The sequence below is a fragment of the Protomyctophum bolini genome, assembly GCF_963924005.1.
Source record: "Protomyctophum bolini genome assembly, chromosome: 13".
Taxonomy (NCBI): domain Eukaryota; kingdom Metazoa; phylum Chordata; class Actinopteri; order Myctophiformes; family Myctophidae; genus Protomyctophum; species Protomyctophum bolini.
In genome coordinates, this window is record NC_137874.1 from 39,765,972 (window position 1) to 39,789,851 (window position 23,880).

Genomic DNA, 23,880 nt, shown 5'->3' on the forward strand with positions numbered 1-23,880 from the left:
TGCTGCAACAACTGAACATTTTGTTCAAGGATTGTCGGACAACAACAACTTCAGAAACTTTATACATCCACGTATGATAACAGCATCCTAAGGTTAGAGAGGAATGTCACCTCTAATACTAAGCATGTGTTGTATGGAGAATATAGGTTGCTACCTCAGAGAATGTGTTAATATATCATGCAGTCTTAAAGAGGCACTATGTAACTTATTTTTACTGAATAAACTGTAATTTTGTCCAATCTGTATGGTATGTGTGTTAATGCAAAATAATGTATACAATATGTATGTAAATACAATATAACTTATATAGCTTGTATTTTGTCTCCCTGTTCTTCTATTGAGACATTTAAAGTCGTGTCAAAGGTCATGATCTGGCATTAATTCTGACCAGTCAGAATCAATCCTGTCATGATTAAATTAACCGTATACCCTGAGCAAGCAGGCCGGCTCTATTAGCTCAATGGTATAAAAAGAATGTCAGCACTTGTGCAGGAAAGCAGGTTAAAATGTGTGGTAGAAAAGGACAGTTACATACTGTATAGTAGTGCAGCTTTAACTGGAAGAAACCTCTGGCAGAAATAGACTCCATAAAACGGGTGTAATATTTAACATACTGACCTGTGCTCAGCGTCATATAAAATGTCATAACTTTTAATGTTTTAAACGTGGGAGTCAATGTTGACGCAACTGAACGACGTTGTGTGGTAGATCATGTTTATTTGATTTTCCAAATCATTCTTATACATAATTATGTCTTTCATTCAGATCTGTAATTTCAACAGAGAAGGTACATATGCCTCTCTACACACTAAATAAAACAATAACGTAAAAAGTACAGTGAACAGTGAAAGTATCATATATCGTACATAAGTACCCCGCAACATTATTTATAGTTTTAATTTATAGTAGGCCTAATAATAGCCATCAATTGATTAATATTACATTTTATACTGTTGATAGTTTCATCATCATCATCATGTCTAACTATGTGTGTGTGTGTGTGTGTGTGTGTGTGTGTGTGTGTGTGTGTGTGTGTGTGTGTGTGTGTGTGTGTGTGTGTGTGTTAGTATCAGGATCACAGAGTGACAGCTTTCCTCTGTTCCAGTTCATTCTTTGCCGAAAACCTGAATATGATTAATATTATATATCGTTCATGTTTTTGTTTTTTTACCAGTTTTTGTACCATTGCTGTCATGGCCGTAACTTTGTTGTAGAACTACATGAATGGTAAAATACATGATTACATTTTGATCATTAATGGATGATGAAATTATATATTTCCACACAACAACTCTAAGGTATATTAATGACATAGTAAAATGTTGAAAATGAGTGGTATTCCCCTTTAACAGGTTAATTTATACCCCAATATTATAACATCAATTGGCATTAACATGGTCAGTAATATCATCAGGTTATTAACCCATTTTGACCTGAGATCAGATTAAAATAAATGTCTTCTACGATTTTTCAAAAATAGCAGACCTACAAGCTCCTAGCGCGCCACTCGGTGGCGCGCTAGGAGCTTGTAGATCTGCTATTTTTCAATAGCTAAAGCATAACATAATGCTAACACCAAAATGGGTTCCCGCCCAAACTGGGTTAATGTTATCATTACCATTATTGATTGATCAAGATGCTCTATCAATCTATAATTTATCATCATCATATAATTATCGTCTTTGTCTTCATCATCATCATCATCATCATGTCCAGAGTTAGACAGATCTAGGTAAGATCTTCAGAGTAGAACCAGGAAGACCAGTGTAAATGCATGGAAAGAGTGTGTCAGTGAACGTGTGTGTGAAGGTGTGTATGTGTGTGTTAGTATCAGGATCACAGAATGACAGCTTTCCTTCATTCCAGTCCAGTTGGACTCTGATCCTCTGAGGCTTCTGCTTCAATGAGAGAACAGTGTTTGACCCTGAGGACCCTGCAGTGTATTTATCTGCAAATAAGTATATTAACCACCGTTGACCCCATGTGATTCCCTTCCTCTGAAGGGACTCTGCTAACACACCTACATGCCAGAATGTATTGTCTCCAACCTCAACATCCCAGCTGTGACTCCCTGAGTTAAAGCCCTCAGAACCAAGGACATAGCCGAGCTGGTCAAATCTCTCTGGATTGTCAGGGAGCTTCTGTATCTCTCCCTCTGTCACGCTGGTCAGATCATCAGACAGGGCGTATCCTGGATGGGCAGTGTTGGGGTCCAGAATGACCGGAGTGTAGGAGACAATGTCCTTCATCTTGTCCCAGACTCTGAAGGCCAGGTTGCCCAGGTGTTTGGCCACGTCTATCAGTGCTCCTGAGACCGGCTGTGGGTCCTGCAGTGTGAGCTGGACTCTCTCCATCGTGGTCTTGTAGTTCTGCAGGAAGGAGACATGTTCAGCTCTCAGCTCCTCCTCTATGGCTCTGATCGTGTGTGAAATGGTTGATATGTCTCTGTTCAGACCCTCCATCTTCTTCTTCATCATCTGACTCTTCTGCTGCTCTTCCTCCCTCAGTTCGGTGATCCTGGCCTCCTCTTCATCATGTAGAAACTGATGAAGCTTCTTAAACTGTTCCTTCATCTGCGTCTCTGTGTGTCGGGTCTGGAACGTAATATGTTCTGCTGTTTGATCGTAGTTTGTTTTAGTTTTATTAAAGACCTCCAGTTTGTCCTGTAAAGGCTTCAGTGATTTCTGGACCTCCTCCTTGTGATCCAGAGCAACTTCATCGACGGGCCTGATTCTGTGGCCGGTGTGTTTTTTAGAATCTCGACACACAAGACACACTGGCTGTTGACATTCCAGACAGAACAGTTTGAGTTTCTCAGCATGCAGACTGCAGAGATCCTCAGAGCCTGCTGACGTTCTCTGATGTCTCTCCTGTGTGAAGGCCTCACACAGGTTCTTCAGAGCCAGGTTACGAGGTGGACGATCCGTCGAAGATATTTCCTTACAAACTGGACACTCCTTTATTGTCTTCTCTCGCCACCAGTCCTGCAGACAGGCTTTACAGAAGCTGTGGCTACAGGACAGGAGAACGGGATCTTTAAAGATGTCGTGACACACAGGACAGGAAAAGTCCTCTTCCGAAAGACACACCTTGGCAGCCATTTTGCCTTTTCAGTAAAGCTACAAACACTTTGTCTTCTAGGATGTTCCCTGAAGTTTACTTTCGCAGTGAATCGAGCAGGCTCTTGTTAAAGTCCATTCAGTTGACAGAGTCAGCAGCAGGTTGTTCCAGTGGTCTGGGTCACTATTCCCTCCTGTAGCTGTGGATGGAAAGACAGTCTGTTCCTCGCTGGAAGTTGTGCGTTTGATCCAAAGTGCAATCTTACCGTCTCAGATGAGTCAGGTGAGGGGTGGAGCTTTGACAGACCTGTTGCACAGGTTCTATCTCTCTCTCTCACACACACACACACACACACACACACACACACACACACACACACACACACACACACACACACACACACACACACACACACACACACACACACACACACACACACACACACACACACACACACACACACACACACACACACACACACACACACACACACACGCGCACAGTGTGCCTGATTCAGTGTGCACCACACATACTGAATTGGTTGAATGTATGTATTAAAGTCAGGACAGTCTTTTATCTATTATAAAGTTTAGACAAGACAAATAGACGTATACGTTTAGGGAACAAGAGAGTGAACAGAATGGGGAAAGTTAGTGTTTTACAATGTACAGTACGCCGTATCTCATTAACCCTTGTACAGTACACACCATAAACAGAGACAGTATATTCCAGTCACCTGCCTGCTCTTCATGAGCAGTTAAGGGTTCCGTGTCGTATACAAATGACTAAATGTGTTATTTATTTCACATTTTGGATGCAAGCTCCTCCCCCTCTCTGTCGTTGTGTGTGTGATGCATGAGATGACATTGGGGTGGTGTTGTGTGCCCATATGATAAAAGGCACAGGGAAATATTCATTTAATTCTGCCTGTATGATTTGTGATAGAAGACTATAGTTTTTATCAGTTGACGAAATTGTACATTTATTTAGTCTTAGTTTTAGTCATCATAACTTAGTTTTTATGTAGCTTTTATTTAGTTTTGTCAGTGATAGAAATGGTAGTCGATGTTTTTTTTTGAATCATGGTTTTAGTTGATGAAATCAAATGCAGACTTCCCCTTCCTTCTCCTGGGAGAAGAAAGCACCTGTACACATTTCATCATACAGGATTTACAGTTTGTAATAGTAGTATTTCCATGGCAATTATTTGCAATAATCTTAAATGTACTTGGCTGCTTAACAACACTGCTGGCTTGCTGCAGGTATATAGTTAGTCTACTTGGGAACGATGCAAGTTGAGAACCTAGTATGCAATATCCTTTTTAACCGTTTTATTCCGTTTTATCTGTCTGTGTCTGAAGCAAACTGACTGTGAAAAGTGGACTGGTTAAGTAATCAAATGACAGGTGTGTCATTAGCCGAGTCAGCTGCAGCAGAGTCTGGGAACTCTACAGATGAGACACTGACAGAGCCTGACCAGAGCCTTTCTCTACAGATGAGACACTGACAGAGCCTGACCAGAGCCTTTACTCTACAGATGAGACACTGACAGAGCCTGACCAGAGCCTTTCTCTACAGAGGAGACACTGACAGAGCCTGACCAGAGCCTTTCTCTACAGAGGAGACACTGACAGAGCCTGACCAGAGCCTTTACTCTACAGATGAGACACTGACAGAGCCTGACCAGAGCCTTTACTCTACAGATGAGACACTGACAGAGCCTGACCAGAGCCTTTCTACTGGGAACTCTACAGATGAGACACTGACAGAGCCTGACCAGAGCCTTTAGAACTCTACAGATGAGACACTGACAGAGCCTGACCAGAGCCTTTACTCTACAGATGAGACACTGACAGAGCCTGACCAGAGCCTTTACTCTACAGATGAGACACTGACAGAGCCTGACCAGAGCCTTTACTCTACAGATGAGACACTGACAGAGCCTGACCAGAGCCTTTACTCTACAGATGAGACACTGACAGAGCCTGACCAGAGCCTTTCTCTACAGATGAGACACTGACAGAGCCTGACCAGAGCCTTTACTCTACAGATGAGACACTGACAGAGCCTGACCAGAGCCTTTCTACTGGGAACTCTACAGAGGAGACACTGACAGAGCCTGACCAGAGCCTTTCGTGGCGCCAGGGCTGGACTGGCCATCGGGCAAACCGGGCATTTTCCTGGTGGGCCGCGACCGTAGGAGGGTTTAAAAAAACCCCCAAAAAACCCCTTTTTTCTTTCTTTTTTTGACAGGCAGGCAGGCCAATAGGCGGCAGCCACAACAGACACACTGTAGATCCACTTCATCATCTTCAATTCCAAGTGAACATGCATGTTCCTTCCTTGTTATACAACTCACTGCCTTCAACAGGTACAACTCAACGTACAGTCATACACACAGTACGTTCACTTCAGCCACAGTCACTGAACACCAGCCACCCGGTTATTGGGTCCCAAAATAACAGCAATAGTACACCTTGAATCACATTAGTATAGGCCTGGCTACGGCACGGCTTACAACAAGCAGCAGCAGCAAAGAAAGGAAACACAGGGACAGACATACGGATGGACACACATAGCTGTTCATAGGAGTGGCTAGCACCACTCAAAATATATATATATGAAAACCGTTCCTACCTTGAGCCGTCTTCTACTGGACGTCATCAGGTGTGTAGGACAGGTGATGGCCATGGGGTCAGGGGTCAAACTGTGACGTCATCAGTTGTGTAGGACAGGTGATGGCCATGGGGTCAGGGGTCAAACTGTGACGTCATCAGGTGTGTAGGACAGGTGATGGCCATGGGGTCAGGGGTCAAACTGTGACGTCATCAGTTGTGTAGGACAGGTGATGGCCATGGGGTCAGGGGTCAAACTGTGACGTCATCAGTTGTGTAGGACAGGTGATGGCCATGGGGTCAGGGGTCAAACTGTGCAGGAACAGTTAAAGAGACAGAGTCCCTCTCTCTCTACAGTGATCCTCGGACGAGCCCTCCAGCGGCATCTCCAGTCATCTCCATCCTCCATACTGTACATCCTGTATCCTGTCAAAACATACAGTACACATGCAGCTTAGAACTCTACAGACAGGTACAGTCACTGAACAGGTTTAATGTCCTGCCAGTCAATAATAGGGCTGCCGGTAAGGATCATTTCATATTGGATAATAGGTATTCAGCAACGGAGCAATTTAGGGGCCGTCAACAAAAGGTCTCAACTTGATCTGTAATTTGTATTTTCAGATGCTTTTAAACCTAATGATAATGGGCTCAACAAACTCTACATTGTGCAGGGCAATGTAAGGACGTTTATAAAATTGTAGGGACAAAATTGGGATTAAACGGATGGTGTGAAAATAGCCGCTCTAGAAGCTCACAACACTGTGCGGAGAGACTCATTTTGTGTTCTTGTAGATCTGCTATTTCCACTCGTTTGGCTCTCTGGGAAAACGTCTAATCTCTCTGTGATAGTTGACCGAACGGTCAAGGCTCCAAAAACACAGCCAAAGAGTCCAAGAATGCCCTTTTGGGAGTTTAATTCACCTTTCCAAACACCAGCAGTCCAGTGCACACTATACAACCGTGCAGCCTCGACAAAGACGGGAAAAAAACAAGATTGGCCAAAATAACAGTTGTACAAACAGAAACACACTTTGAGGACAACACACTATGGAACAACAGCTACACAGACGAGAAGCTGTAACAGACCATATACCCTTATTCTGCGTTCACATGGAGTCAGGCAATACAACACTATGGAACAACAGCTACACAGACGAGAAGCTGTAACAGACCATATACCCTTATTCTGCGTTCACATGGAGTCAGGCAATACAACACTATGGAACAACAGCTACACAGACGAGAAGCTGTAACAGACCATAATATACCCTTATGCTGCGTTCACATGGAGTCAGGCAAGCGGTAGACGGCAAACGGCAAAACCTGCTGGACGGCACGGAACACATTGATTGTGATATAAGCTGGCACTCCCATGTGACAAGTATGTGTGCAACGCCAACGCCTTCATCTTCTACGTAGGCTCAGACTTGTTGGTGTGAGTAGAAACATAATGCTGATCTTCTATAGAGCTAGTATAGAGTAGAAACATAATGCTGATCTTCTATAGAGCTAGTATAGAGTAGAAACATAATGCTGATCTTCTATAGAGCTAGTATAGAGTAAATTCTAACGTATGGTATCACCAGTTGGATTGGAAACCTAACTATAAAATACAAATCTGAGATCCTTAGATTAGCCCAAATGGCAGGTAAGATCATGGGTCTGTCTACGCCTCCGATCACCCCCCAGGTCATCTTTGCGCAGGTTAAGAAAATTGTGTCTGACCCCTCCCATGTACTATACCCCGAGTATCGGCTAATGCCATCAGGTAGGAGATACGAGGTACATGCGTGCAAATACAATAGGTACAAGCATTCCTTTGTCCCTCTGTCTGTCAATCACACTCCTCAACAGTGTCCTTGCAGAGGGCAGACAGGGTAGAGGTCGAAGGTTATGCGGTGATGTTCTTTTTTGCACTAGGTATGTTGGTGTGTGGTTTTTTTTTGAGTGGTGCAACCACTCCTACAATCAGCAATGTCCATGTACCTACCTGTGTGTACACCTGTGTGTATGAGCCTGAGTATGTTACTGATTTATACCAGTAGGGGGCGGCAGAAACAGAGGGAGGGGTAGTGCTGTGTAATGAGAGAGAGAGAGAGAGAGAGAGAGAGAGAGAGAGAGGGGGGGGGGGGGGGGGGGGGGAATTGCACCACTCAGTTCACACGTGTGTGATTTTTTAATGTTGTACGGGTCACTGTGTGCCTTTGTTGTCTAGTATTGTATTGTATTGTATTGTATTGTATTGTATTGTATTGTATTGTATTGTAATGTATTGTAATGTATTGTAATGTATTGTATTGTAATGTATCTGTATGCTGCAGGGCGGGTCCTTGGGGTCCAAGACAAATTTCTTCCTTGGGAGACAAAATAAAGAAACCTTGAACGGTAAAAAGATTAAATATTTTAACTTTGATGCCTGTTCCGTTTATACCGTCCTGCTCCCGTCCACTAGAATGACTCCTGGTTTGCCCTGATCCCATGTGAACGCAGCATTACTCCTGGTTTGCCCTGATCCCATGTGAACGCAGCATTACTCCTGGTTTGCCCTGATCCCATGTGAACGCATCATTCCTTCCCAAAGGGCCCTATGGCAGCTCTCACGCAGGCTGTTACCCGTTAGTGTCAACCACGGTCTAACTGACTCTGATAACCTGCAGCCTGCAGGGTCCCTTTTATATAAGTGAGACGTACCAAATCACATCACAGCAGTTAACTCACAATAAGCACAAACACAAGGCCCATGAGTTAACACGCCATTACTGAAGGTTTTAACAAACCAGCTTAAACATGAATTTCCAGGACGTCCATTCATACACAAACTATAGTCTCTTTTTAAATAAGATTGCTCTGGAATCAAACACCCCTCCTCCTCCTCCTCTCTCTGCAGAACTTAATGACACCTTCCCACTCAACAGGACTGCCACTGCAGAGTGCAGAGGGGAGAGGGGAGGTGACTCACAATCAATTCAACTTTGGGTTCAATAGATCAACATATTTAATACCATGAATAGTAGTATACTATAGTAGTATATGAGTGTTCTTCAGTACTGTAGTACCACCTGGTATGGATGTACTGTACTGTTTGCTACTGTTATTAATCAGTACTGTAGTACCACCTGGTATGGATGTTCGTCTGCAGCCCTAAAGTCACAACTGCTGCAACAACTGAGCATTTTGTTCAAAGATTGTCGGACAACAACAACTTCAGAAACTTTATACATCCACGTATGATAACAGCATCCTAAGGTTAGCGAGGAATGTCACCTCTAATACTAAGCATGTGTTGTATGGAGAATATTGGTTGCTACCTCAGAGAATGTGTTAATATATCATGCAGTCTTAAAGAGGCACTACTGTATGTAACTTATTTTTACTGAATAAACTGTAATTTTGTCCAATCTGTATGGTATGTGTGTGTTAATGCAAAATAATGTATACAATTTGTATGGTATAGAGTATGTAAATACAATATAACTTACATAGCTTGTATTTTGTCTCCCTGTTCTTCTATTGAGACATTTAAAGTCGTGTCAAAGGTCATGATCTGGCATGATCTGGTGGAGCGTGTAGGTCTGCTATTTTTTTTAAATCGAAGAACGACTGACATAGAAACATAGCTTTTTCAGAAAACTGTCTGATGTAGAAGACATTTTTAGAATCTGATCTCAGGTCAGAATGGAAAACTGTCAGGATGTAGAAGACATTTTTTTAATCTGATCTCAGGTCAGAATGGGTTAAACGTATCCCCCGAGCAAGCAGGCCGGCTCTATTAGCTCAATGGTATAAAAAGAATGTCAGCACTTGTGCAGGAAACCAGGTTAAAATGTGTGGTAGAAAAGGACAGTTACATACTGTATAGTAGTGCAGCTTTAACTGGAAGAAACCTCTGGCAGAAATAGACTCCATAAAACGGGTGTAATATTTAACATACTGACCTGTGCTCAGCGTCATATAAAATGTCATAACTTTTAATGTTTTAAACGTGGCTGGGAGTCAATGTTGATGCAACTGAACGACGTTGTGTGGTAGATCATGTTTATTTGATTTTCCAAATCATTCTTATACATAATTATGTCTTTCATTCAGATCTGTAATTTCAACAGAGAAGGTACCTCTCTACACACTAAATAAAACAATAACGAAAAAGTACAGTGAACAGTAAAAGTATCATATATCGTACATAAGTACCCCACAACATTATTTATAGTTTTAATTTATAGTAGGCCTAATAATAGCCATCAATTGATTAATATTACATTTTATACTGTTGATAGTTCCATCATCATCATCATGTCTAACTGTGTGTGTGTGTGTGTGTGTGTGTGTGTGTGTGTGTGTGTGTGTGTGTGTGTGTGTGTGTGTGTGTGTGTGTGTGTGTGTGTGTGTGTGTGTGTGTGTGTTCCTCTGTTCCAGTTCATTCTTTGCTGAAAACCGAATACCCGAATATGATTAATATTATATATCGTTCATGTTTTTGTTTTTTTCACCAGTTTTTGTACCATTGCTGTCATGGCCGTAACTTTGTTGTAGAACTACATGAATGGTAAAAGACATGATTACATTTTGATCATTAATGGATGATGAAATGATTTATTTCCACACAACAACTCTAAGGTATATTAATGACATAGTAAAATGTTGAAAATGAGTGGTATTCCCCTTTAACAGGTTAATTTATACCCCAATATTATAACATCAATTGGCATTAACATGGTCAGTAAAATCATCAGGTTATTAACCCATTTTGACCTGAGATCAGATTAAAATAAATGTCTTCTACGATTTTTCAAAAATAGCAGATCTACAAGCTCCTAGCGCGCCACTCGGTGGCACGCTAGGAGCTTGTAGATCTGCTATTTTTCAATAGCTAAAGCATAACATAATGCTAACACCAAAATGGGTTCCCGCCCAAAATGGGTTAATGTTATCATTACCATTATTGATTGATCAAGATGCTCTATCAATCTATAATTTATCATCATCATATAATTATCGTCTTTGTCTTCATCATCATCATCATCATCATCATCATGTCCAGAGTTAGACAGATCTAGGTAAGATTTTCAGAGTAGCACCAGGGCCAGCGTGAATGAATGGAAAGAGTGTGTCAGTGAACCTGTGTGTGAAGGTGTGTATGTGTGTGTTAGTATCAGGATCACAGAATGACAGCTTTCCTTCATTCCAGTCCAGTTGGACTCTGATCCTCTGAGGCTTCTGCTTCAATGAGAGAACAGTGTCTGACCCTGAGAAGGCTGCTCTGTATTTACCTTCATGCAAGTATATTAACCAGAATGGACCCCGTGTGATTCCCTTCCTCTGAAGGGACTCTGCTAACACACCTACATGCCAGAGTGTATTGTCTCCAACCTCAACATCCCAGCTGTGACTCCCTGAGTTAAAGCCCTCAGAACCAAGGACATAGCCATAGTGGTCAAATCTCTCTGGATTGTCAGGGAGCTTCTGCATCTCTCCCCATGTCACGCTGGTCAGATCATCAGACAGGGTGTATCCTGGATGGGCAGTGTTGGGGTCCAGAATGACAGGAGTGTAGGAGACAATGTCCTTCATCTTGTCCCAGACTCTGAAGGCTAGGTTACCCAGGTCTTTGGCCACGTCTATCAGTGCTCCTGAGACCGGCTGTGGGTCCTGCAGTGTGAGCTGGACTCTCTCCATCGTGGTCTTGTAGTTCTGCAGGAATGAGACGTGTTCAGCTCTCAGCTCCTCCTCTATGGCTCTGATCGTGTGTGAAATGGTTGATATGTCTGTGTTCAGACCCTCCATCTTCTTCTTCATCATCTGACTCTTCTGCTGCTCTTCCTCCCTCAGTTCGGTGATCCTGGCCTCCTCTTCATCATGTAGAAACTGATGAAGCTTCTTAAACTGTTCCTTCATCTGCGTCTCTGTGTGTCGGGTCTGGAACGTAATGTGTTCTGCTGTTTGATCGTAGTTTGTTTTAGTTTTATTAAAGACCTCCAGTTTGTCCTGTAAAGGCTTCAGTGATTTCTGGACCTCCTCCTTGTGATCCAGAGCAGCTTCATCGACGGGCCTGATTCTGTGGCCGGTGTGTTTTTTAGAATCTCGACACACAAGACACACTGGCTGTTGACATTCCAGACAGAACAGTTTGAGTTTCTCAGCATGCAGACTGCAGAGATCCTCAGAGCCTGCTGACGTTCTCTGATGTCTCTCCTGTGTGAAGGCCTCACACAGGTTCTTCAGAGCCAGGTTACGAGGTGGACGATCCGTCAAAGATATTGCCTTACAAACTGGACACACCTTTATTGTCTTCTCTCGCCACCAGTCCTGCAGACAGGCTTTACAGAAGCTGTGGCTACAGGACAGGAGAACGGGATCTTTAAAGATGTCGTGACACACAGGACAGGAAAAGTCCTCTTCCGAAAGACACACCTTGGCAGCCATTTTGCCTTTTCAGTAAAGCTACAAACACTTTGTCTTCTAGAATGTTCCCTGAAGTTTACATTCGCAGTGAATCGAGCAGGCTCTTGTTAAAGTCCATTCAGTTGACAGAGTCAGCAGCAGGTTGTTCCAGTGGTCTGGGTCACTATTCCCTCCTGTAGCTGTGGATGGAAAGACAGTCTGTTCCTCGCTGGAAGTTGTGCGTTTGATCCAAAGTGCAATCTTACCGTCTCACATGAGTCAGGTGAGGGGTGGAGCTTTGACAGACCTGTTGCACAGGTTCTATCTCACACACACACACACACACACACACACACACACACACACACACACACACACACACACACACACACACACACACACACACACACACACACACACACACACACACACGCACTGTGTGCCTGATTTTCAGTGTGCACCACACATACTGAATTGGTTGAATGTATGTATTAAAGTCAGGACAGTCTTTTATCTATTATAAAGTTTAGACAAGACAAATAGACGTATACGTATAGGGAACGAGAGAGTGAACAGAATGGGGAAAGTTAGTGTTTTACAGTACGCCGTATCTCATTAACCCTTGTACAGTACACATCATAAACACAGACAGTATATTCCAGTCACCTGCCTGCTCTTCATGAGCAGTTAAGGGTTCCGTGTCGTATACAAATGACTAAATGTGTGTTATTTATTTCACATTTTGGATGCAAGCTCCTCCCCCTCTCTGTCGTTGTGTGTGTGATGCATGAGATGACATTGGTGTGGTGTTGTGTGCCCATATGATAAAAGGCACAGCGAAATATTTATTTATTTCTGCCTGTATGATTTGTGATGGAAGACTAGTTTTTATCAGTTGACGAAATTGTACATTTATTTAGTCTTAGTTTTAGTCATCATAACTTAGTTTTTATGTAGCTTTTATTTAGTTTTGTCAGTGATAAAAATGGTAGTCGATGGTTTTTTTCAATCATGGTTTTAGTTGATGAAATCAAATGCAGACTTCCCCTTCCTTCTCCTGGGAGAAGAAAGCACCTGTACACATTTCATCATACAGGATTTACAGTTTGTAATAGTAGTATTTCCATGGCAATTATTTGCAATAATCTTAAATGCACTTGGCTGCTTAACAACACTGCTGGCTTGCTGCAGGTATATAGTTAGCCTACTTGGGGAACGATGCAAGTTGGGAACCTAGTATGCAATATCCTTTTTAACCGTTTTATTCCGTTTTATCTGTCTGTGTCTGAAGCAAACGGACTGTGAAAAGTGGACTGGTTAAGTAATCAAATGACAGGTGTGTCATTAGCCTCTGCTGCAGCAGAGGCTGGGAACTCTACAGATGAGACACTGACAGAGCCTGACCAGAGCCTTTACTCTACAGATGAGACACTGACAGAGCCTGACCAGAGCCTTTCTCTACAGATGAGACACTGACAGAGCCTGACCAGAGCCTTTCAGAACTCTACAGATGAGACACTGACAGAGCCTGACCAGAGCCTTTCTCTACAGATGAGACACTGACAGAGCCTGACCAGAGCCTTTCGTGGCGCCAGGGCTGGACTGGCCAACGGGCAAACCGGGCATTTTCCTGGTGGGCCGCGACCGTAGGGGGCCGCCATGATTTAAAAAAAAAACAACCCAAAAAAACCCTTTTTTCTTTCTTTTTTTGACAGGCAGGCAGGCCAATAGGCGGCAGCCACAACAGACACACTGTAGATCCACTTCATCATCTTCAATTCCAAGTGAACATGCATGTTCCTTCCTTGTTATACAACTCACTGCCTTCAACAGGTACAACTCAACGTACAGTCACACACACAGTACGTTCACTTCAGCCACTGTCACTGAACATCAGCCACCCGGTTATTGGGTCCCAAAATAACAGCAATAGTACACCTTGAATCACATTAGTATAGGCCTGGCTACGGCACGGCTTACAACAAGCAGCAGCAGCAAAGAAAGGAAACACAGGGACAGACATCCGGATGGACACATATAGCTGTTCATAGGAGTGGCTAGCACCACTCAAAATATATATATATATGAAAACCGTTCCTACCTTGAGCCGTCTTCTACTGGACGTCATCAGATGTGTAGGACAGGTGATGGCCATGGGGTCAGGGGTCAAACTGGGACGTCATCAGGTGTGTAGGACAGGTGATGGCCATGGGGTCAGGGGTCAAACTGGGACGTCATCAGGTGTGTAGGACAGGTGATGGCCATGGGGTCAGGGGTCAAACTGTGACGTCATCAGTTGTGTAGGACAGGTGATGGCCATGGGGTCAGGGGTCAAACTGTGGAACAGTTAAAGAGACAGAGTCCCTCTCTCTCTACAGTGATCCTCGGACGAGCCCTCCAGCGGCATCTCCAGTCATCTCCATCCTCCATACTGTACATCCTGTATCCTGTCAAAACATACAGTACACATGCAGCTTAGAACTCTACAGACAGGTACAGTCACTGGACAGGTTTAATTTCCTGCCAGTCAATAATAGGGCTGCCGGTAAGGATCATTTCATATTGGATAATAGGTATTCAGCAACAGAGCAATTTAGGGGCCGTCAACAAAAGGACTCAACTTGATCTGTAATTTGTATTTTCAGATGCTTTTAAACCTAATGATAATGGGCTCAACAAACTCTACATTGTGCAGGGCAATGTAAGGACGTCTCTAAAATTGTTGGACAAAATTGGGATTAAACGGATGCTGTGAAAATAGCCGCTCTAGAAGCTCACAACACTGCGCGGAGAGACTCATTTTGTGTGCTTGTAGATCTGCTATTTCCACTCGTTTGGCTCTCCGGGAAAACGTCTAATCTCTCTGTGATAGTTGGCCGAACGTTCAAGGCTCCAAAGAGACAGCCAAAGAGTCCAAGAATGCCCTTTTGGGAGTTTAATTCACCTTTCCAAACACCAGCAGTCCAGTGCACACTATACAACCGTGCAGCCTCGACAAAGACGGGAAAAAAACAAGATTGGCCAAAATAACAGTAGTACAAACAGAAACACACTTTGAGGACAACACACTATGGAACAACAGCTACACAGACGAGAAGCTGTAACAGACCATTTACCCTTATGCTGCGTTCACATGGAGTCAGGCAAGTGGTAGACGGCAAACGGCAAAACCTGCTGGACGGCACGGAACACATTGATTGTGATATAAGCTGGCACTCCCATGTGACAAGTATGTGTGCAACGCCAACGCCTTCATCTTCTACGTAGGCTCAGACTTGTTGTTGGTGTAGTAGAAACATAATGCTGATCTTCTATAGAGCTAGTATAGAGTAGAAACATAATGCTGATCTTCTATAGAGCTAGTATACAGTAGAGTCAATTCTAACGTATGGTATCACCAGTTGGATTGGAAACCTAACTGTAAAATACAAATCTGAGATCCTTAGATTAGCCAAAATGGCAGGGAAGATCATGGGTCTGTCTACACCTCCGATCACCCCCCAGGTCATCTTTGAGCTGCAGGCCACCATTGGACAGGTTAAGAACATTGTGTCTTTTTTTTAATATATTTTTTATCCAACGATTTTGTAACCCATTTTTCACCCCTGTGTCAATCATCTACTGTGATCCTGGGCTCTACACACCCTCCGCCAACCTGGGGAGAGCAACGGACTTAACTCATGCTTCCTTCATGCTTGAGTGTCCAAGTTGCTCCTTTACACCTGACAGGGGGGAGTTTCCCTGGTTGGACGTAGCGCGTGAAAGGAACACGTTATTCCAACCAGTTCCTTTCCCCTCCATCAGGCGCCCCGGCTGGCCAGGGGGAGGCAGTTTAGAGACCAGGATTACTGCATGTTTTTGTGAGGGTACCTACCCTAGGTACCCCCTAGAACATTGTGTCTGACCCCTCCCATGTACATGTGAACGCAGCATTAGTCCTGGTTTGCCCTGATCCCATGTGAACGCAGCATTCCTTCCCAAAGGGCCCTATGGCAGCTCTCACGCAGGCTGTTACCTGTTAGTGTCAACCAGGGTCTAACTGACTCTGATAACCTGCAGCCTGCAGGGTCCCTTTTATAGGGAGTGAGACGTACCAAATCACATCACAGCAGTTAACTCACAATGAGCACAAACACAAGGCCCATGAGTTAACACGCCATTACTGAAGGTTTTAACAAACCAACATAAACATGAATTTCCAGGACGTCCATTCATACACAAACTATAGTCTCTTTTTAAATAAGATTGCTCTGGAATCAAACACCCCTCCTCCTCCTCCTCTCTCTGCAGAACTTAAGGGCACCTTCCCAATCAACAGGACTGCCACTGCAGAGTGCAGAGGGGAGAGGGGAGGTGACTCACAATCAATTCAACTTTGGGTTCAATAGATCAACATATTTAATACCATGAATAGTAGTACACTATAGTAGTATATGAGTGTTCTTCAGTACTGTAGTACCACCTGGTATGGATGTACTGTACTGTTTACTACTGTTATTAATCAGTACTGTAGTACCACCTGGTATGGATGTTCGTCTGCAGCCCTAAAGTCACAACTGCTGCAACAACTGAGCATTTTGTTCAAAGATTGTTGGACAACAACAACTTCAGAAACTTTATACATCCACGTATGATAACAGCATCCTAAGGTTAGAGAGGAATATCACCTCTAATACTAAGCATGTGTTGTATGGAGAATATTGGTTGCTACCTCAGAGAATGTGTTAATATATCATGCAGTCTTAAAGAGGCACTATGTAACTTATTGTTTACTGAATAAACTGTAATTTTGTCCAATCTGTATGGTATGTGTGTTAATGCAAAATAATGTATACAATATGTATGTAAATACAATATAACTTATATAGCTTGTATTTTGTCTCCCTGTTCTTCTATTGAGATATTTAAAGTCGTGTCAAAGGTCATGATCTGGCATTAATTCTGACCAGTCAGAATCAATCCTGTCATGATTAAATTAAACGTATCCCCTGAGCAAGCAGGCCGGCTCTATTAGCTCAATGGTATATTAAAAGAAAATATGTCAGCACTTGTGCAGGAAACCAGGTTAAAATGTGTGGTAGAAAAGGACAGTTACATACTGTATAGTAGTGCAGCTTTAACTGGAAGAAACCTCTGGCAGAAATAGACTCCATAAAACGGGTGTAATATTTAACATACTGACCTGTGCTCAGCGTCATATAAAATGTCATAACTTTTAATGTTTTAAACGTGGGAGTCAATGTTGATGCAACTGAACGACGTTGTGTGGTAGATCATGTTTAATTGATTTTCCAAATCATTCTTATACATAATTATGTCTTTCATTCAGATCTGTAATTTCAACAGAGAAGGTACATATGCCTCTCTACACACTAAATAAAACAATAACGAAAAAAGTACAGTGAACAGTAAAAGTATCATATATCGTACATAAGTACCCCGCAACATTATTTATAGTTTTAATTTATAGTAGGCCTAATAATAGCCATCAATTGATTAATATTACATTTTATACTGTTGATAGTTCCATCATCATCATCATGTCTAACTGTGTGTGCGTGTGTGTGCGTGTGCGTGCGTGCGTGCGTGCGTGCGTGCGTGCGTGTGTGTGTGTGTGTGTGCGCGCAGCAATGGCGGCACGGTGGAAACGCCGGTGGCGCCAACTTTGCTTGTTTTCTAACATCTAACAACCGCACCCGTTCTAACTACGATCGTTAATGTAGTGGGTACAGCTTTTGGAACTTTTGCAACTCCTGTGGCGGTGGCTGTGTGTCAGGATATCACGTCAAGATGTACCCAGACGTAGTCTACTACCGGCGACCACGCTGCCTGTTGGTCCCTCCCGTGAACAACAGGTGCCGGGAGGAGAGGCAGTGGACCCGGTGACTTCCCCGCGGCCCGCAGTGTGTCGGTCCGCCATCGGGGCAGCGGTGTGTGGACTTCCAGGCCCATGAGAGCGGCTGTGGAGAGTGGAGGGTGCAGCGTCACCGGGAGAAACCCCCGGTGAGTCGGCAACTTCCCTACGGCAAGCGGACGCCGCGTGTTGTCACCGGGCGGCGGTGTGAGAGTGAGACTGCTGGCTCCTTTCTCTCTGATGGTCCATGGGACATGTCCACAGCGTGGGAGCGTTTGTGGGAGCGTTTGGAACTCTCGACAGTTTGGAGTGTCCATAGGATGGACTTGCGAGGTGTTGTACTGTCCCTGTTGTACTGTCTATGCCACCATATGAGACTACCGGTAAGCCTAATCCTGAGCACCGCCGTGTGAACGAATATGGCTATCAGAGACGCTGCTGAGTGACATTCTTGCACGCTGTATCATGATTCCAAACGTGTGTCATAGGCTTGTGATTGTAACATAACTGCACCCATACTGTTTGTGTCCTTTTTCCTTTTAAAGTGTGGACCAAATAAAATAATTCATGTGTGTGTGTGTGTGTGTGTGTGTGTATCAGGATCACAGAGTGACAGCTTTCCTCTGTTCCAGTTCAGTGTGACTCTGATTAGGCATGCACCGAATGGGACATTCTTTGCCCAAAACCGAATACCTGAATATGATTAATATTATATATCGTTCATGTTTTTGTTTTTTTACCAGTTTTTGTACCATTGCTGTCATGGCCGTAACTTTGTTGTAGAACTACATGAATGGTAAAAGACATGATTACATTATGATCATTAATGGATGATGAAATTACTTATTTCCACACAACAACTCTAAGGTATATTAATGACATAGTAAAATGTTGAAAATGAGTGGTATTCCCCTTTAACAGGTTAATTTATACACCTAAACCCCAATATTATAACATCAATTGGCATTAACATGGTCAGTAATATCATCAGGTTATTAACCCATTTTGACCTGAGATCAGATTAAAAAAAATGTCTTCTACGATTTTTCAAAAAAAGCAGACCTACAAGCTCGTAGCGCGCACCACTCACTATGAGCTTGTAGATCTGCTATTTTTCAATAGCTAAAGCATAACATAATGCTAATACCAAAAGGGGTTCCCGCCCAAAATGGGTTAATGTTAACATTACCATCATTGATTGATCAAGATGCTCAATCTATAATTTATCATCATCATATAATTATCGTCTTTGTCTTCATCATCATCATCATCATCATCATTCATTGTCCAGAGTTAGACAGATCTAGGTAAGATCTTCAGAGTACCACCAGGACCACCAATGAATGGAAAGAGTGTGTCAGTGAACCTGTGTGTGAAGGTGTGTATGTGTGTGTTAGTATCAGGATCACAGAATGACAGCTTTCCTTCATTCCAGTCCAGTTGGACTCTGATCCTCTGAGGCTTCTGCTTCAATGAGAGAGTGTTTGACACTGAGGAGTATGCAGTGTATTTATCTGCAAATAAGTATATTATCCACAGTTGACCCCGTGTGGTTCCCTTCCTCTGAAGGGACTCTGCTAACACACCTAATTCCCAGTGTGTATCGTCTCCAACCTCAACATCCCAGCTGTGACTCCCTGAGTTAAAGCCCTCAGAACCAAGGACATAGCCGAGCTGGTCAAATCTCTCTGGATTGTCAGGGAGCTTCTGTATCTCTCCCGCTGTCACGCTGGTCAGATCATCAGACAGGGTGCATCCTGGATGGGCAGTGTTGGGGTCCAGAATGACAGGAGTGTAGGAGACAATGTCCTTCATCTTGTCCCAGACTCTGAAGGCCAGGTTGCCCAGGTGTTTGGCCACGTCTATCAGTGCTCCTGAGACCGGCTGTGGGTCCTGCAGTGTGAGCTGGACTCTCTCCATCGTGGTCTTGTAGTTCTGCAGGAATGAGATGTGTTCAGCTCTCAGCTCCTCCTCTATGGCTCTGATCGTGTGTGAAATGGTTGATATGTCTCTGTTCAGACCCTCCATCTTCTTCTTCATCATCTGACTCTTCTGCTGCTCTTCCTCCCTCAGTTCGGTGATCCTGGCCTCCTCTTCATCATGTAGAAACTGATGAAGCTTCTTAAACTGTTCCTTCATCTGCGTCTCTGTGTGTCGGGTCTGGAACGTAATGTGTTCTGCTGTTTGATCGTAGTTTGTTTTAGTTTTATTAAAGACCTCCAGTTTGTCCTGTAAAGGCTTCAGTGATTTCTGGACCTCCTCCTTGTGATCCAGAGCAGCTTCATCGACGGGCCTGATTCTGTGGCCGGTGTGTTTTTTAGAATCTCGACACACAAGACACACTGGCTGTTGACATTCCAGACAGAACAGTTTGAGTTTCTCAGCATGCAGACTGCAGAGATCCTCAGAGCCTGCTGACGTTCTCTGATGTCTCTCCTGTGTGAAGGCCTCACACAGGTTCTTCAGAGCCAGGTTACGAGGTGGACGATCCGTCGAAGATATTGCCTTACAAACTGGACACTCCTTTATTGTCTTCTCTCGCCACCAGTCCTGCAGACAGGCTTTACAGAAACTGTGGCTACAGGACAGCACAATAGGATCTTTAAAGATGTCGTGACACACAGGACAGGAAAAGTCCTCTTCCGAAAGACACACCTTGGCAGCCATTTTGCCTTTTCAGTAAAGCTACAAACACTCTGCTCAAGACAGGAAATCCAGCCAGTCAGTTGTGGTAACACTCTGTCTTCTAGGATGTTCCCTGAAGTTTACTTTCGCAGTGAATCGAGCAGGCTCTTGTTAAAGTCCATTCAGTTGACAGAGTCAGCAGCAGGTTGTTCCAGTGGTCTGGGTCACTATTCCCTCCTGTAGCTGTGGATGGAAAGACAGTCTGTCCTCCTCGCTGGAAGTTGTGCGTTTGATCCAAAGTGCAATCTTACCGTCTCACATGAGTCAGGTGAGGGGTGGAGCTTTGACAGACCTGTTGCACAGGTTCTATCTCTCTCACACACACACACACACACACACACACACACACACACACACACACACACACACACACACACACAGTGTGCCTGATTCAGTGTGCACCACACATACTGAATTGGTTGAATGTATGTATTAAAGTCAGGACAGTCTTTTATCTATTATAAAGTTTAGACAAGACAAATAGACGTATACGTATAGGGAACAAGAGAGTGAACAGAATGGGGAAAGTTAGTGTTTTACAATGTACAGTACGCCGTATCTCATTAACCCTTGTACAGTACACATCATAAACACAGACAGTATATTCCAGTCACCTGCCTGCTCTTCATGAGCAGTTAAGGGTTCCGTGTCGTACACAAATGACTAAATGTGTGTTATTTATTTCACATTTTGGATGCAAGCTCCTCCCCCTCTCTGTCGTTTTGTGTGTGATGCATGAGATGACATTGGTGTGGTGTTGTGTGCCCATATGATAAAAGGCACAGGGAAATATTCATTTAATTCTGCCTGTATGATTTGTGATGGAAGACTAGTTTTTATCAGTTGACGAAATTGTACATTTATTTAGTCTTAGTTTTAGTCATCATAACTTAGTTTTTATGTAGCTTTTATTTAGTTTTGTCAGTGATAGAAATGGTAGTCGATGTTTTTTTTTTAATCATGGTTTTAGTTGATGAATTAATCAAATGCAGACTTCCCCTTCCTTCTCCTGGGAGAAGGAAGCACCTGTACACATTTAATCATACAGGATTTACAGTTTGTAATAGTAGTATTTCCATGGCAATTATTTGCAATAATCTTAAATGTACTTGGCTGCTTAACAACACTGCTGGCTTGCTGCAGGTATATAGTTAGTCTACTTGGGAACGATGCAAGTTGGGAACCTAGTATGCAATATCCTTTTTAACCGTTTTATTCCGTTTTATCTGTCTGTGTCTGAAGCAAACTGACTGTGAAAAGTGGACTGGTTAAGTAATCAAATGACAGGTGTGTCATTAGCCTCTGCTGCAGCAGATGCTGGGAACTCTACAGATGAGACACTGACAGAGCCTGACCAGAGCCTTTACTCTACAGAGGAGACACTGACAGAGCCTGACCAGAGCCTTTCTCTACAGATGAGACACTGACAGAGCCTGACCAGAGCCTTTCTCTACAGAGGAGACACTGACAGAGCCTGACCAGAGCCTTTCAGAACTCTACAGATGAGACACTGACAGAGCCTGACCAGAGCCTTTCTCTACAGATGAGACACTGACAGAGCCTGACCAGAGCCTTTCTCTACAGATGAGACACTGACAGAGCCTGACCAGAGCCTTTCAGAACTCTACAGATGAGACACTGACAGAGCCTGACCAGAGCCTTTACTCTACAGATGAGACACTGACAGAGCCTGACCAGAGCCTTTCAGAACTCTACAGATGAGACACTGACAGAGCCTGACCAGAGCCTTTCTCTACAGATGAGACACTGACAGAGCCTGACCAGAGCCTTTCTCTACAGATGAGACACTGACAGAGCCTGACCAGAGCCTTTCTCTACAGATGAGACACTGACAGAGCCTGACCAGAGCCTTTACTCTACAGAGGAGACACTGACAGAGCCTGACCAGAGCCTTTACTCTACAGAGGAGACACTGACAGAGCCTGACCAGAGCCTTTACTCTACAGAGGAGACACTGACAGAGCCTGACCAGAGCCTTTACTCTACAGAGGAGACACTGACAGAGCCTGACCAGAGCCTTTCTCTACAGATGAGACACTGACAGAGCCTGACCAGAGCCTTTCGTGGCGCCAGGGCTTGACTGGCCATCGGGCAAACTGGGCATTTTCCTGGTGGGCCGCGACCGTAGGGGGCCGCCATGATTTAAAAATAAACCCCCCCAAAAAAACCCTTTTTTCTTTCTTTTTTTGACAGGCAGGCAGGCCAATAGGCGGCAGCCACAACAGACACACTGTAGATCCACTTCATCATCTTCAATTCCAAGTGAACATGCATGTTCCTTCCTTGTTATACAACTCACTGCCTTCAACAGGTACAACTCAACGTACAGTCATACACACAGTACGTTCACTTCAGCCACTGTCACTGAACATCAGCCACCCGGTTATTGGGTCCCAAAATAACAGCAATAGTACACCTTGAATCACATGAGTATAGGCCTGGCTACGGCACGGCTTACAACAAGCAGCAGCAGCAAAGAAAGGAAACACAGGGACAGACATACGGATGGACACACATAGCTGTTCATAGGAGTGGCTAGCACCACTCAAAAAATATATATATGAAAACCGTTCCTACCTTGAGCCGTCTTCTACTGGACGTCACCAGTTGTGTAGGACAGGTGATGGCCATGGGGTCAGGGGTCAAACTGTGACGTCATCAGTTGTGTAGGACAGGTGATGGCCATGGGGTCAGGGGTCAAACTGTGACGTCATCAGGTGTGTAGGACAGGTGATGGCCATGGGGTCAGGGGTCAAACTGTGACGTCATCAGGTGTGTAGGACAGGTGATGGCCATGGGGTCAGGGGTCAAACTGTGGAACAGTTAAAGAGACAGAGTCCATCTCTCTCTACAGTGATCCTCGGACGAGTCCTCCAGCGGCATCTCCAGTCATCTCCATCCTCCATACTGTACATCCTGTATCCTGTCAAAACATACAGTACACATGCAGCTTAGAACTCTACAGACAGGTACAGTCACTGGACAGGTTTAATGTCCTGCCAGTCAATAATAGGGCTGCCGGTAAGGATCATTTCATATTGGATAATAGGTATTCAGCAACGGAGCAATTTAGGGGCCGTCAACAAAAGGTCTCAACTTGATCTGTAATTTGTATTTTCAGATGCTTTTAAACCTAATGATAATGGGCTCAACAAACTCTACATTGTGCAGGGCAATGTAAGGACGTTTATAAAATTGTAGGGACAAAATTGGGATTAAACGGATGGTGTGAAAATAGCCGCTCTAGAAGCTCACAACACTGCG

General features: G+C 43.8%; 4 protein-coding genes across 5 annotated transcripts in view; 1 reads left to right on the forward strand and 3 right to left on the reverse strand.

Annotated features, from left to right (window-relative positions):
- zbtb20 (zinc finger and BTB domain containing 20) overlaps positions 1–23,880 on the forward strand; it is a 480,443-nt gene that overhangs the window by 297,106 nt on the left and 159,457 nt on the right. The window lies entirely within an intron of this gene.
- Positions 1,719–3,256, reverse strand: LOC308327673 (E3 ubiquitin-protein ligase TRIM39-like; the record flags this gene model as incomplete). Its single annotated transcript, XM_080781198.1, has 1 exon — positions 1,719–3,256. The coding sequence occupies exon 1, from the start codon at positions 3,099–3,101 to the stop codon at positions 1,719–1,721; it is 1,383 nt and encodes a 460-aa protein (XP_080637324.1). The 5' UTR covers positions 3,102–3,256.
- LOC308327674 (E3 ubiquitin-protein ligase TRIM35-like) lies at positions 10,719–12,131 on the reverse strand (the record flags this gene model as incomplete). Its single annotated transcript, XM_080781199.1, has 1 exon — positions 10,719–12,131. The coding sequence occupies exon 1, from the start codon at positions 12,096–12,098 to the stop codon at positions 10,719–10,721; it is 1,380 nt and encodes a 459-aa protein (XP_080637325.1). The 5' UTR covers positions 12,099–12,131.
- LOC308327675 (E3 ubiquitin-protein ligase TRIM35-like) lies at positions 19,204–20,806 on the reverse strand (the record flags this gene model as incomplete). The annotated part of the gene is made up of 1 exon (XM_080781200.1): positions 19,204–20,806. Exon 1 carries the CDS (start codon positions 20,575–20,577, stop codon positions 19,204–19,206), a length of 1,374 nt encoding a protein of 457 aa, XP_080637326.1. The 5' UTR covers positions 20,578–20,806.